This window comes from Monodelphis domestica, chromosome 6 (genome assembly GCF_027887165.1).
Source record: "Monodelphis domestica isolate mMonDom1 chromosome 6, mMonDom1.pri, whole genome shotgun sequence".
NCBI lineage: Eukaryota > Metazoa > Chordata > Mammalia > Didelphimorphia > Didelphidae > Monodelphis > Monodelphis domestica.
The window spans coordinates 23,153,913-23,168,390 of record NC_077232.1 but is presented as its reverse complement, the minus strand read 5'-3'; the positions used below and the strand labels follow the sequence as shown (position 1 = coordinate 23,168,390).

Genomic DNA, 14,478 nt, shown 5'->3' with positions numbered 1-14,478 from the left:
CTCACAAGAAAAGTAATATCTCTGATTTTGTCTCTATATTTATCTCTACCTCTGTCACTCTATCTCTCATTATTTCTTTGTTGGTATCTCTAACTCTCTGACTCACCATCTCTCTCTCACAAAAGGATATACACAATAAAATTAAGTTTTTAAAGGGAACATTTTCAAGGAGAAAAGAAGAGAATAAAGGAGTGTAGTCAAGGCATCATCAGATAGTTCCCATCATTTAACATAAAAGACTCAACTTCAATTGGGATCTAGCAAAACAAAATTGAAATATTAAGCATTTTTTAATATTTTCAAAAAGAATCTGGAAATTCCTTTGTAGGTAATGTCAGAGCATTGAGAAAAAGTAAATAGAAATCCGTTTCTATATGACCTATGGAATAAATATAAAGAAAACCGAAGACTGTACATTTGGCTAATTGTATCATGACCTGAAGAACTTTGGAAGTAGTTTCCTCAGCGCAGCAAGGACATCCTTATTTCTCAGACTGTATATTAGGGGGTTAAACACTGGGGTCACAGTAGAGTAGAAAAGAGCAAGCACTTTGTCTGATCTTGCTGAGCGACTGGACTCAGGCCGCAAATACATAATACTTCCAGTACCATAGAACAAACCTACAACCATAAGGTGAGAAGAACAAGTAGAGAAGGCTTTAGATCTCCCTGAGTTTGAGGGCAGTTTCAGGATTGTAGTAATGATTTTGACATAGGATGTAAGTGTCAACAGAAAAGGAATTGTGATGAAGAGCAGAGCAAAAGCATAGGAAGAGACCTCTATCTTATATATATCCCCACAAGCCAACTTCATCAAAGGTGGGCCATCACAAAAAATGTGATTGATTTTATTAGAACCACAGTAGTTCAGAGAGAAAATCTGGTATATCTGTTCCATCAGTATCGGGGCTCCAATCATCCAGGAAACCACAACCAGTTGGACACATACCTTGTGATTCATGATGAGAGCATAGTAGAGGGGTTTACAAATGGCCACATAACGGTCATATGCCATCACAGCCAGAAGCAAGCACTCTGCTACTCCCAGAATATAAAGGAAACAAGCCTGTGCAGCACACTCTAGTAGTGATATAGTTCTCTTCTGTGTCCAGAGATCTGCTAGCATTCTGGGGATAGTGACTGATGTGTAACAGATTTCCAAGAATGAAAAGTTTGCAAGAAAAAAGTACATGGATGTTTGCAGAGATGGCTCAATGTTGGTAATGACAATGAGCAGACCATTTCCTAAAAATATGCATATGTAGATGACTAAGAAAATCCCAAAAAGAAGCCTCTGGAGTTTGGGAAGTTCATAGAATCCCAGAAGAATGAATTCTACCACAGCTGTAAAATTGTCTCTTTCCATTTTGTCTTCAATCAATGTCTGTGAAAATAATGAATTCAGAATAAAGCCATCACTTTTCTTTCTAAGCTCCTCAGTTCCCTCAGAAAAAAAAATATGAATATTGAATATGATGTTCCACTAGAAACCTTTAATATTTAATTTAATATTTTTTGTCAATAATAATAATCACGAGTAATGTTTTTATCCTGCAACTAGCATTTAGGTAACATTCTATAACTTTCATTCTTGGACAAAATTATCCATTTCATGAATGTACAAAGGGGCACCATTCTTCATTATATTTAAGATTACTCTTTTATAATATGAAAGTTTCCTGTATTTAAGAACATATCTTGAATTCTTCATATAACATAAAAAAGGAAAAAAAAATAAAGGCATAACATGAACTTTCCCAATAGTTCTGTCCTTTTTCCTTAGAGCTTTTCAACCAACCTGTTATTGGTGATGACATTTTTAATGTCTAGAATGTTTTTAATTTTTTTTCTATTTTATTTTAAATCTCTCTTTCTTTGAATATCCACTGTTACTCTCTCCATTCCACTATGTAGTCTTTTCTCACCATTTCAAGCCAAAATAAATTTCTCCCTTTCTTGAATTACCATATTAAATGACTCATAGCAGATAGTAGTCCTTTGCCAACTCCCTGCTTCATAACCTCATTTATCTTTTCTGTGTACATATATCCTAAGCTCGGTACTGGATTATTAGTATTACAAGGTTATTGGACTGACCTTATATAGTTTTGTCTATTTTGAATTGAATCCTGTAAACAGTAAGTATACATTAAGTATTTGTGAGTTGAAATAGATTGTCTTTCTGATAGGAATTCAAGTATATATACAATGCCTAAACTATTTCCTCTGCTGATTGATGCTTAAAATTCTAAATTTAGAGAATCATGCAATAATCATAATACATTATCCCATTTTAATACCTTTTAATTCACCAAGACCTTTTCTCCTTTCCACATTAAAGCAGAATCTTAATCAAATGATTCCCAAAGTAGCAAAACTGAGAACTATTCCCTAGAAGAATATGAAAAATAAAGATGTTAATAATCATAGTTCAAAGGCTTTAAGCTGAGCATGAATTGAGACTTAACTCAGATATAACTGTTTTATGTGCAAAGTGGGAAGTAATGGGAGAATATCAGGAGTTTTTAGGATTGTAGGTGTCAAGAGAATTCATCCTGCTGATGGAGAACTTTGAGCAGTAAAGTGAGGAGGAAAAAAACAACCTTTTTATTCTGTTTTTAAAAGAACGTTTTCACCCAAGTATTACGACATACTGTGATGGATCTAGACATCAAATCCTGACTGGATGGCTCACTATTTGACCTTTGCCGCCTGACTGCAAAAAAAAAAAGACAACAGAGAGACTCATCCTGGAAGCTCTCTTCGCAGTTGACTGTGCTCTCATGGCCCACCAAGAAAATCATCTACAAACCATTGTGGACAGGTTCTCCATCGCAACAAAACTGTTTGGCCTGACCATTAGCCTCAGGAAAACAGAGGTGCTGTTCCAACCTGCACCAGGGAGGCCAACTAACCAGCCGTGCATTACAATCAACGGCACGCAGCTTTCTAACGTCAACACCTTCAAGTACCTGGGCAGCACCATTGCCAACGACGGGTCCCTAGACCACGAGATTAATGCCAAGATCCAAAAGGCCAGCCAGGCACTCAGGCGGCTGCACTCCAAAGTCCTCCAACACAGAGGTGTAAGCACTGCGACGAAGCTCAAAGTGTATAACGCAGTGGTCCTCAGCTAGCTCCTGTACGGTTGTGAAACATTTACACTGTACTGGAAGCACATGAAACAGCTGTAGCAATTCCACCAAGGCTCCCTCTGGTCAATAATGAGGATCCAATGGCAGGACAGAATCACCAACCAGGAAGTCCTCGACAGAGCCAACTCCACCAGCATGGAAGTAATGGTTCTCAAAACCCAGCTACGATGGTCTGGACATGTCATCCGCATGGACCCACAGCAAATACCAAGACAGGTATTCTATGGTGAACTGTCAGTTGGACTCAGGAAACAAGGCTGACCAAAGAAAAGATTCAAGGATCAGCTAAAGTCCAACTCAAAGTGGGCTGGCATTACACCAAAGCAACTAGAACTCACTGCCTCTGACAGAAGCAGCTGGAGAACGCACATTCACCATGCCACCATCACCTTTGAAGACGAGCGATGTCGACATCTTGCCGCTGCCCGTGAACGCCAACACCAGGCCACAACCACACCTCCTGTAACAACTGGCGTCCCATGCCCCATGTGCCACAAAATTTGCGCCTCAGCCTTTGGACTCCAAAGCCACATGAGGGTACACCGTAGATGATAATGCACAAAGACAATAGTCATTCTCGATCACCGAGAGACTACTATAAATATAATAATAATAAAAGAACATTTCTTATCCAAAATACTGTTCTAGCCATCTTGGCTTGTTTAGTGTTAACTTGGAACAATAGAAAGATTACTTGCTTTGGATGCAGAACACAGATTCCAATTCCACCACTGAACAACTTGTTTTTGCATTAGGAAGTCACTTACCATCTCTTTGCTTCATTTTCCTCATATAAAAGGCAAGGGATGTTTTTGAGAATCCTTCCTTATTTACAATTATGATCCTAGATCAGAAGGTTGTCAATGTCAGTCTGACTTTGTGCATTAATATCCATTTCTACTTCACAGTCTACACACACACACACACACACACACACACAGACACACACACACACACACACACACACCATGTACTTATTAAATTTTAAGTTCCCAATTCTTTCCCTTACTCCTACCCACCACTCACCAAATGAGAATGCAAAAAAAATATATATATATATATATGATACCTATTATACACATGACAAATAGCAAAGAATATTTTCATATTAGCCATATAGGAAAAAGAAAAATGAAAAGAAAAAAAAAAGAAAGGATAAAAAGAGGTCAAATGAAAGAATAAAGAAAATATGAAAAACAGAGAAAAAAGACTGAGAAAATTATACTCCAATTTGTAATCAGAGTTAATCAGTTTTCTTCTGGATGTGAATCACCTTTTTTTTCATCATGAGACCTTGAGAATTTGTCTTAGTTGTTTGTATTGGTCAATGTATTCAAGTCCTTCACAGTTTGTCATTTTTACCACACTACTCTTACTGTGTACAATGATCTCATGGTTGTTTTCATTTTTCTTTGCACAAATAGAAGTATTGTCATTTTCTGCAAAAACCACCCTTCTCAGTTTTTATAACAATTTTCTCTCACAATCATATCCTATATCTTATTTAGTAATTTCACAGTATATGAGAATATCCTAATTCACCACAAAAGAACTGCTAAAATTTTGTACAAAAATGTCCTTTTCCATTTTCTTTGATATCTTTGGGACACAAATCTGGTTGGATCAAAGGATATATACAGTTTCATAGCCCTTTGGATATAGCTCCTGATTTTTCTCCAGAAGAATTATACCAGTTCACTCTTCAATCCAGTTCATTAATGTATTTTACCCCATCACTTCCATCATTTGTCATTTCTAATAGGTATTAGGTTGTACCTCTGAATGTTTTAATTTGTCTTTCTCTAATCAAACTCTAATAATGATTTAGAACATTTTTCATGAGATGATAGAAAACTGATTATTTTCACATGAAAAGTGATTATCTTTCTTCATTATTTATCAATTTGAGAATAATTTTATTATTAATTTGAATCAATGGGCTATATATTTCATGGATGATGTCTTTATCAGAGAAATTAAAACTATAATTTTAAGTTATTTCATTATCTGTGGTGCTTTTTAAATTAAAATGTAGTTCCCCTGATTGACTCCTTTAATTTGTTTTAATTTCCTTATTTTTGTCAATCCTTCTGTCTTTTAATGATGCTCCTTTTCAAAAGCCTCTTTTGCTTCTGACCATAGCATCTTGAGGCTACCCTCACCCATTTTATCTCCTCCCACTCTCGTATCCCTTGTCCCTCCTATTTTCCTATTGCATATGGTATATTATAAGACCCAAACTCATGAATGTATATATTCTTCTCTCTTTAAACCAATTCTGATATGACTAAGTAAGGTTCAAGCATTTCTTCCCATCCCTTGACTTCCCTTCACTAAAATTGTTCTTCTTTCATGTTTCCTTTAAGGGGGAAAATTTATCCCATTCTAACTCTGTTCCCGTTTCTCCCAGTATCTCTTTTTTTTTACTTCCATATTAGTTTTTTTTTTTTTTTTAAATCATCTCAACATAACTGGCTAACAGACATGCCCTCTCTCTTTGTAGACTCCTACCTAACCTAATAATTATATTATTCCTGAGAATTACAAGTATCATCTAGGTTCCACATAGGAACATGTTTAACTTTAAAGCCTCTTATGTTTGCTCTTTCATGTTTACTCTTTATGCTTCTCTTAAATCCTCTACTTCAATATCAGATTTTCTATTTAGCTTATGTTTTCATCAGAAATTCTTGGAAATTCTTTATTTCTTTAAATATCCATTTTATTCACCAAAACCAAAACTTAATTTTGTTGGGTAGGTTATTTTTGGTTCTAATTTTAGGTCATTTGCCTAATGGAATATTATATTTGAGGCCATATTTTCTTTTCTTAAGGGAGCTGAGAGATCTTGTGATGATAACTCTGAAACCACAATATTTAAAGTGTTTGTTTGGACTGCTTATAATATTTTTGCCTTGATCTTGGTGCTCTGGAATTTAGCTATGATATTATTGGGAATTTTCATTTTGGGATTTTTTTCTCTGGAAATTATTGGAAATTGTTTCAATTTCTATTTTACACTCTGCAAATTGGATTCTACTGCAGATTTAATTTTTATATCAATGAAATATAATATTTAGACTCCTTTTAATCATAAATATCAAGTGTTCAATACTACTTAAATTATCTCTTTGTAAACTATTTTCCAGGTCACTGGAAATCATTATCTTTCATTTATCCAGTTCTTAATTTTTAAGAATTGATTTTCTTCATTGAGAAATTTAACCTCATTTCAATTTGGCCAGTTTTACTTTTCAGAATATTCTTTAGTGAGTTTTTGTACTTCCTTTTCCATTTGTTCTAGTTCGTTTTTAAATTTATTCTTTTCTTCTGTCAATTTTTGTGTGTCTTTAACCATTAGGCCATTTTTATTGAATGCATATTTCTTCATTACTTTTAAGTCTCTTTTTTGAAGCCATTGACTTCCTTTTTATGATTTTCAAGCATTATTTTAAGTTATTTTCCCAACTTTTCCTCTGAAACTTTTACCTTGAAGTGTTCTGGGATTCCTTAATGGCCTTTGTCCTTAATTCCATTTGATTTTCCTTTGAGACTTCTTGTAGCTGTTCTCACAATACTGTCTTCTTCTGAGTATATGGATTGACCATCCCTGTAACTGTAGTAATTATTAATGGTTAAGTTCCTTTGTATAGTTTGCTAACATTTACATCTTATTTCATGACTTTGATTTTATGTTCGACTTGGCTCACTTGTGAGTAAGGAGACATTGTACCAAGATTGTATCAAGATTTAGGCTTTTTTGATACTGTTTTCAGAAAAAGTACTAGAGGTCTGAAAATTTTCAACATTTCTAAATGTTGTGAAGCTAGGAACATTGTAGTCACTGCTCTCCTGGTCAGCACTTTGGACAATGCATTTATTACTTAGAGAATAAAACTATCCTCTGGGAAAAATACCTAAACTGTTTCTGCTAATTATTTCCAAAATATATGCATGTTGTGCACATGTACAGATACGTACATGTAGATACATATAAATAAGCATATCATTTATTTTAAATAGTTATATTAACAATAATAGTCATGAGTAGATGATTACATTTTATTGCACTTACTACTATATGCCAAGCACTATGTTATGTATTCTACAAATATTATCTCAATTGTTCCTCACAAAGAAACAAAAAGACAGCAACTGGTTCTTTCACCTTTTTTACAACTGAAAAAGCTGAATAGATGATTTATAATCTTCTCAGGGTCTCATGGAGAGTAAGTTTCTGAGTTAAGTTTGAACTCAGCTTTTCCTGACCCTAGGTCTATTGTTTTTGTCTACTGGGTCATCTAACTTCCTCTAGGTAACATATGTGTATCCAACATGTAACAGACCAAATGATATTAACACAATTTTCAAACAAATAATAATTTATCAAGAGTAATTAAAAATTAATCACAGAAGAGAATGAAAAAATCAATATAATTCTCTTTTTTTTTACTTCATACCCTGTAAAAAGATATAAACAAAGGAGAAAAGTTGGATTTCAAGCAAGAAGGCAAAAACAATGATATCTTTATGGTAAAGTTAAATTACCCAGAATCTGTTTGGGATTTTGCAAGAAATTTCACTAAACTATTCACTCTCTTGTAAATAATAATTTAAACATTGTTACACACTAGAAGTTGATCAATGACAGGAAAAAAAGATCCCACAGAAACCAAAATATTCATAAAAATTTTTCTGTGAATAAAAAAAGAAATATCAAAAAACCAAGAATGAAAATGTGAAACAATTGGTGAATAATTAAACACACATGGCATGGGACATTAAGTAAATATTATGGTAGAAGGAAATCAGGAATGAATGAGATATGGGGATTTTTTTTCTTGAACTGAAATCAAGAAAAGAAAGAGGAACAATGTTCTATCATACTGCAAGTTGAAACAATAGTAACCGAGTAAATCAGACTAATTACTGATATTAATTTCTCTAAAAAATCTTAGTCTTGATGAATGAAAGACCCCATTTCCCTTCTTGGCAATGATGTCTGAGAAAGCAAAGGTAGGAATATTGGATGCGGTATTAGGTACTATTGCTTTAATGCTTACTTTTCTTGAAATCTTTTTTCTTTGTTAAAAAGGAAATTAAGTGGATGAGTTGTCCTGTGAAATTATTGTGTTTAGAAAATAAAATGCAAGAAAACTCCAGAAAAATAAAAGCAGCTAAAAAAGGAAAAGAACATATTTATTTGGACATTTTTTTGTCTCCAAGTTAGGCCCCCACCTCCTTTAAGTTAGCTGTCAGAGGAGATACAGAATATTCTATAAAAGGTACCTTTCTCTTTCCTGAATTTCTGTTTTAAGTGGGTTTGTAAATTTCAAAACTGACATAAAGCTTATGGATCAATAACCATAAGCCCCTTCCAAATGAGAAGCACCAATAAAGTCCAAACTTACCTTTCTCAGTTGAAATTAAATCATTTTCCATGACTTCACTAATGAATAAATTAAAATTCTATAGGCAAATAATTGCCATCCATTAATTTCTTTAATTCTTAAAAAATGCTAAAATATATTATCAGATCTGATTCTCACATTGGCACTTAATGAAAGTTCTGAAGATATTTCCATTTTACAAATTAGGAAACTGAATTTTGGTAATGTGAATGCCTTGCCCAAAGGTCTGTACTGATTTTCAGAGTGAAGATTTGAACTTAGTGCTCTTATTGTTGCTGGTTCAGGACTTTACTAGGTTTTGTCTCACCTAAGCTTTTTAATATGACATAAAGGAACAATAATCCCTTTAAAGAGGACTGATTTCCTTTCTAAACATTATTCTTTCATAAAAAAAGCTTTTTAAACCCTTTAAAGAGAAATGATTCCTTTTTATTTTTAGCCCTGTGGGTACAGCTCTTCTCCCATGCCACTTACCGCATTTTAATGAGTTGGAAAGTATGCTGCGTGAAATATCTAAACATCTCTTAATGAGGCATTGTTACATAGTGGAAAAATCTGGGGCTTTCTGTCATGAGACCATGTTGTATCATTAAATTTGAAAATGTTTACCTGTCTAACCACTTGTCTCTTAATCTGACTTTTTTTTGTCCATAAAGTAAGAATTATGCTGTTTTCTTGGCAAATATACTGGAGATGTTTGCCATTTCATTCTGCATATCATTTTGTAGAAGAGGAAACTAAATAAAAGAGGGTAAACTGACTTGCTCAGAGGTCACACATTTACTAAATCTCCAAAGTCATATTTGAACTTGTCAGGTTAAGTCTTTCTGACTTTGGGCATGGTACTTTATCATTTGTTCAGTTTACCTCCCCAAAGATTAGCTGAAGGTTATACAAATCCTCTTTTTATCACACTTCACAAGTCTGCCTTAATTGAATTTTAGGAAATGGACCTAGTAGTCAAATCTATTATCTGGAGTTTTCTGGGAAATAATGGCAATCAATATAGATATTTCAAAGTTAGAAGACAGTTTTTTAATACTCTGAAATTCTCTTATTGTCCTGTAAGTTATTAAGGGTTTAGGAATCATTTTTGCTTTGAATATTCATTGTTTATGTCCCTGTGTAGAAGGGAAGAAAGATTATAAGAAAATATGTTATAAAATGCATAATTTACATGAATATGAATTGTTGGTATTGTAAAAAGAAGATAGTATTTGGACAAAAGTAATGGTAAAAAAAGTAGAGATTTCCTTGCAATGTCAGTGGAAGTGAAGAAAGGAAGCACAAGAGACCTATATTTGAAGCAGATCTAATGAGGTGCACTACGCCAATAGCAAGTTGGGATAGGGAAAGAAATATTTTAAACAATGACTATTACAAGGTAAAATAGGCTAGAGTGATGCTGCACCTAGCTAAACTTGAAAACACTGTTTGAATAAATAGTTACAGTAAGACACATATGGAATATGTTAGCATGGATTGATTGTTGTTGAGAAGTTGGTCCATCAAGAGTGACCATCTGTAGAAGGAAATTTTTTATTTGAGTTTTGAAGAAAGCCAGGTATTCTAAGGGACTGAGATATGAAGAACAATTATGTAAGATCAAAGGATGTTTTCTACTCTTGGAAGTTCTCCTGAAAGATAAAGAAAAGAGTAAGAATCTATCAATCTATCAACCAAGTATTCAACAAGAAATGAAGTGTTAACTCTTTTCCAAAGAATATATAATTGTTGTTGATACAAGTATAAAAAAGGAATCATTAGTGTTCTCAAGGAAATTATGTTCAATTATGACAACTATTCTTCCTGACCCCAATTGGAGTTTTCTTTTTTTTTTTTTTACTTTTATTTGGTCATTTCCAAAGATTATTCATTGGAAACAAAGATCATTTTCTTTTCTTCCCTCCCTCCCCCCACTGCCTCTCCCACAGCCGACACACAATTCCACTTGGTATCACATGTGTTCTTGATTCAAACCCATTTCCATGTTGTTGGTATTTGCATTAGAATGTTCATTTAGAGTCTCTCCTCAGGCATATCTCCTCCAACCCTGTAGTCAAGCAGTTGCTTTTCATCGGTATTTTTACTCCCACAGTTTATCTTCTGCTTGTGGATAGTGTTTTTTAGATCCCTGCAGATTGTTCAGGATCACTGCATTGCCACTAATGGAGAAGTCCATTACCTTCCATTGTACCACAATGTATCAGTCTCTGTATACAATGTTTTCTTGGTTCTGCTCCTTTCGCTCTGCATCACTTCCTGGAGGTTGTTCCAGTCTCCATGGAATTCCGCCACTTTATTATTCCTTTTAGCACAATAGTATTCCATCACCAACATATACCACAATTTGTTCAGCCATTCCCCAAATGAAGGGCATCCCCTCGTTTTCTAATTTTTGGCCCCCACAAAGAGTGCAGCTATGAATATTCTTGTACAAGTCTTTTTCCTTATTATCTCTTTGGGGTACAAACCCAGTAGTGCTATGGCTGGATCAAAGGGCAGACAGTCTTTTATCGCCCTTTGGGCATAGTTCCAAATTGCCCTCCAGAATGGTTGGATTAATTCACAACTCCACCAGCAATGAATTAGTGTCCCCACTTTGCCACATCCCCTCCAGCATTCATTACTTTCCATAGCTGTTATGTTAGCCAATCTGCTAGGTGTGAGGTGATACCTCAGAGTTGTTTTGATTTGCATCTCTCTGATTATAAGAGATGTAGAGCACTTTTTCATGTGCTTATTAATACTTTTGATTTCATTGGCTGAGAACTTCCTGTTCATGTCCCTTGCCCAAATATCAATTGGAGAATGGCTTGATTTTTTGTACAATTGATTTAGCTCTTTGTAAATTTGAGTAATTAAACATTTGCCAGAGGTTTTTATGAAGATTGTTTCACAATTTGTTGCTACCATTCTGATTTTAGTTACATTGGTTTTGTTTGTACAAAAACTTTTTAATTTGATGTAGTCAAAATTATTTATTTTACCTTTTGTGACTCTTTCTAAGTCTTTCTTGGTTTTAAAATCATAGTGGATGACCCTTGTGATGACTTGCTGGAGACTTTTTGCTAGTATCCTATTTAGGATTTTTGCATCTATATTCATTAGGGAGATTGGTCTATAGTTTTCTTTCTCTGTTTTTGACCTGCCTGGCTTTGGGATCAGTACCATGTTTATGTCGTAGAATAAATTTGGTAGAACTCCTTCTTGGCCTATTCTGTCAAATAGTTTGTTTAATATTGGGATTAGTTGTTCTTTGAATATTTGATAGAATTCATTTGTGAATCCATCTGGACCTGGGGATTTTTTCTTAGGGAGTTCTTTGATGGCTTGTTCAATTTCTTTTTCTGAAATGGGGTTGTTAAGGTAATTTATTTCTTCTTCTTTTAGTCTAGGCAATTTATATTTTTGTAAGTATTCATCCATATCACCTAGATTTCCATATTTGTTGCCATATAATTGGGCATAGTAGTTTTTAATGATTGTTTCCTCTTTATTATAGGTTAGGACTCCTTTTCATCTTGGATACTGTCAATGTGGTTTATTTCTTTCCTTTTTTAAATTAGACTTACTAGTACTTTGTCTATTTTATTTGTTTTTTCAAAGTACCAGCTTCTAGTCTTATTTATTAAATCAATAGTACTTTGACTTTCAATTTTATTAATTTCTCCTTTGAGTTTTAGAATCTCTAATTTAGTCTTCATCTGAGGATTTTTAATTTGTTTACTTTCTAATTTTTTAATTTGCATGCCCAATTCATTGACTGCTGCCCTTCTTAATTTGTTAATATATGAACTCAAGGATATAAATTTCCCCCTGAGTACTGCTTTGGCTGCATCCCATAGGTTTTCAAAGGATGTCTCATCATTGTCATTTTCTTCAATGAAGTTATTAATTGTTTCTATAATTTGTTCTTTAACTAACTGGTTTTGGAGAATCGTATTGTTTAATTTCTAATTAATTTTCAATTTACCTCTCCATGTTCCCTTACTGATTATTATTTTCATTGCATTGTGATCTGAGAAAGTTGCATTTATTATTTCTGCTCTTTTGTACTTTTTTGCAATGTTTTTATGCCCTAATACATGGTCAATTTTTGTAAATGTACCATGTGCTGAAGAAAAGAAGGTATATTCCTTTTTGTCCCTATTTATTTTTCTCCACATGTCTACTAACTCTAATTTTTCTAAGATTTCATTCACTTCTCTTACCTCTTTCTTATTTATTTTTTGCTTTGATTTATCTAGTTCAGGTAGAGGAAGGGTCAGGTCTCCCACTAGTATAGTTTTTCTATCTATTTCGTCCTTGAGTTCCTCTAGTTTCTCCTTTAGAAATTTGGATGCTGTGCCATTTGGTGCATACATATTGAGTACAGATATTTCCTCACTATCTATACTGCCTTTTATCAGGATGTAATTACCTTCCCTATCTCTTTTAACTAGATTTATTTTTACTTTGGTTTTGTCGGATATCATGATTGCGACTTCTGCCTTCTTTTTGTCAGTTGATGCCCAATAGATTTGGCTCCATCCTCTTACTTTCACCCTATGTGTATGTACTTTTCTCATATGTGTTTCTTGTAGACAGCATATGGTAGGGTTTTGGACTCTAATCCACTCTGCTATTAGCCTGCGTTTTATGGGTGAGTTCATTCCATTCACATTCAGAGTTATGATTATTAGCTGTGTATTTCCCAGCATTTTGATTTCTACTCCTTTACCTGCCTTTTCTTCTTTCACTATTTCCTTCTACACCAATGTTTGCTTTTGAACAGTCCCCCTTGTTCCCACCCTTATTTTACTTCCCTTTCTACCCCCTCCCTATTTATCCCCCCCTTATTTTCCCTGTAGTCTTTCTAAAATTAACCCCCCGCTCCCTCCCTCTCTTGTACTGCTTCCCTCCCCACCAGACGATTTGTTACCCTTCTACTCCCCTATAGGGTGCAAATCTATTCTCTGGCCCCAATAGATTGGATTGTTTTCCCTCTTTGAGTCACTTTCAAAGCAAATAAAAGTTGAGAATTTTCTGTCTCTGACCTCTTTACCCTTCCAGTGTATTGATGTTCTCCCCCCTCCCACCATGAGCTTCTTTATGACCTATAAATTTAACGCCATTTGTTTCTTTTACCATTTCTTTTAATATGAACCTATTTTTAAGCTCTAGTTATATATATATATGCATACTCATGCATATGTATTTTTGCATGCATATATCTATATACCTATTTATGTCTTGTTCTTTCATCCTATACAGTTTGTTGCTGTTCCCTCTAAGTATACTTCTTTTTGCTTCCCAGCTAATAACAACAGTTTTTAAGAGTAATCAATGACCTCTTTTTTATAGGGATACATATCATTTGAACTTATTGAGTCTCTTAATTTTTTTTTTGTTTTTCTTTTGCCCCCTCTTTTTTAATTACCTTTTGATGATTCTCTTGAGTTCTGTGCTTGGACATCAAATTTTCTGTTCAGGTCTGGTCTTTTCTTTATGAATTCTTGAAATTCTTTTATTTTGTTGAATGACCATACTTTCCCCTGTAAGAATATAGTCAGTTTTTCTGGGTAGTTGATTCTTGGTTGTAGACCTAGTTCCCTTGCATTCCAGAATATCGTATTCCATGCCTTTCTTTTTTTCAGTGTGGATGCAGCCAGATCCTGAGTTATCCTCACTGTGGTTCCTTGGTATCTGAATGACTTCTTCTTGGTAGCTTGTAATATCTTTTCTTTGGTCTGATAGTTCTTGAATTTGACTATAACATTCCTGGGTGTTGTCAGTTGGGGATTAAGAACAGGAGGTGATCTGTGGATTCTATCAATCTCCACTTTTCCCTCTTGTTCAAGGATTTCTGGGCAGTTTTCTTTAATAATTTCCTGTAATATAATGTCCAGGCTTTTTCTTTTGTTGTGGTC

At 34.2% G+C, this 14,478-nt stretch overlaps 1 protein-coding gene across 1 annotated transcript; it reads right to left on the bottom strand.

The window, feature by feature from the left end:
* Positions 1-430: 430 nt before the first annotated feature.
* On the bottom strand, positions 431-1,366 carry LOC100022418 (olfactory receptor 10AG1-like). The gene has a single exon (XM_001374238.4). The coding sequence runs from the start codon at positions 1,364-1,366 to the stop codon at positions 431-433; it is 936 nt and encodes a 311-aa protein (XP_001374275.4).
* Between the last annotated feature and the right edge of the window lie 13,112 nt (positions 1,367-14,478).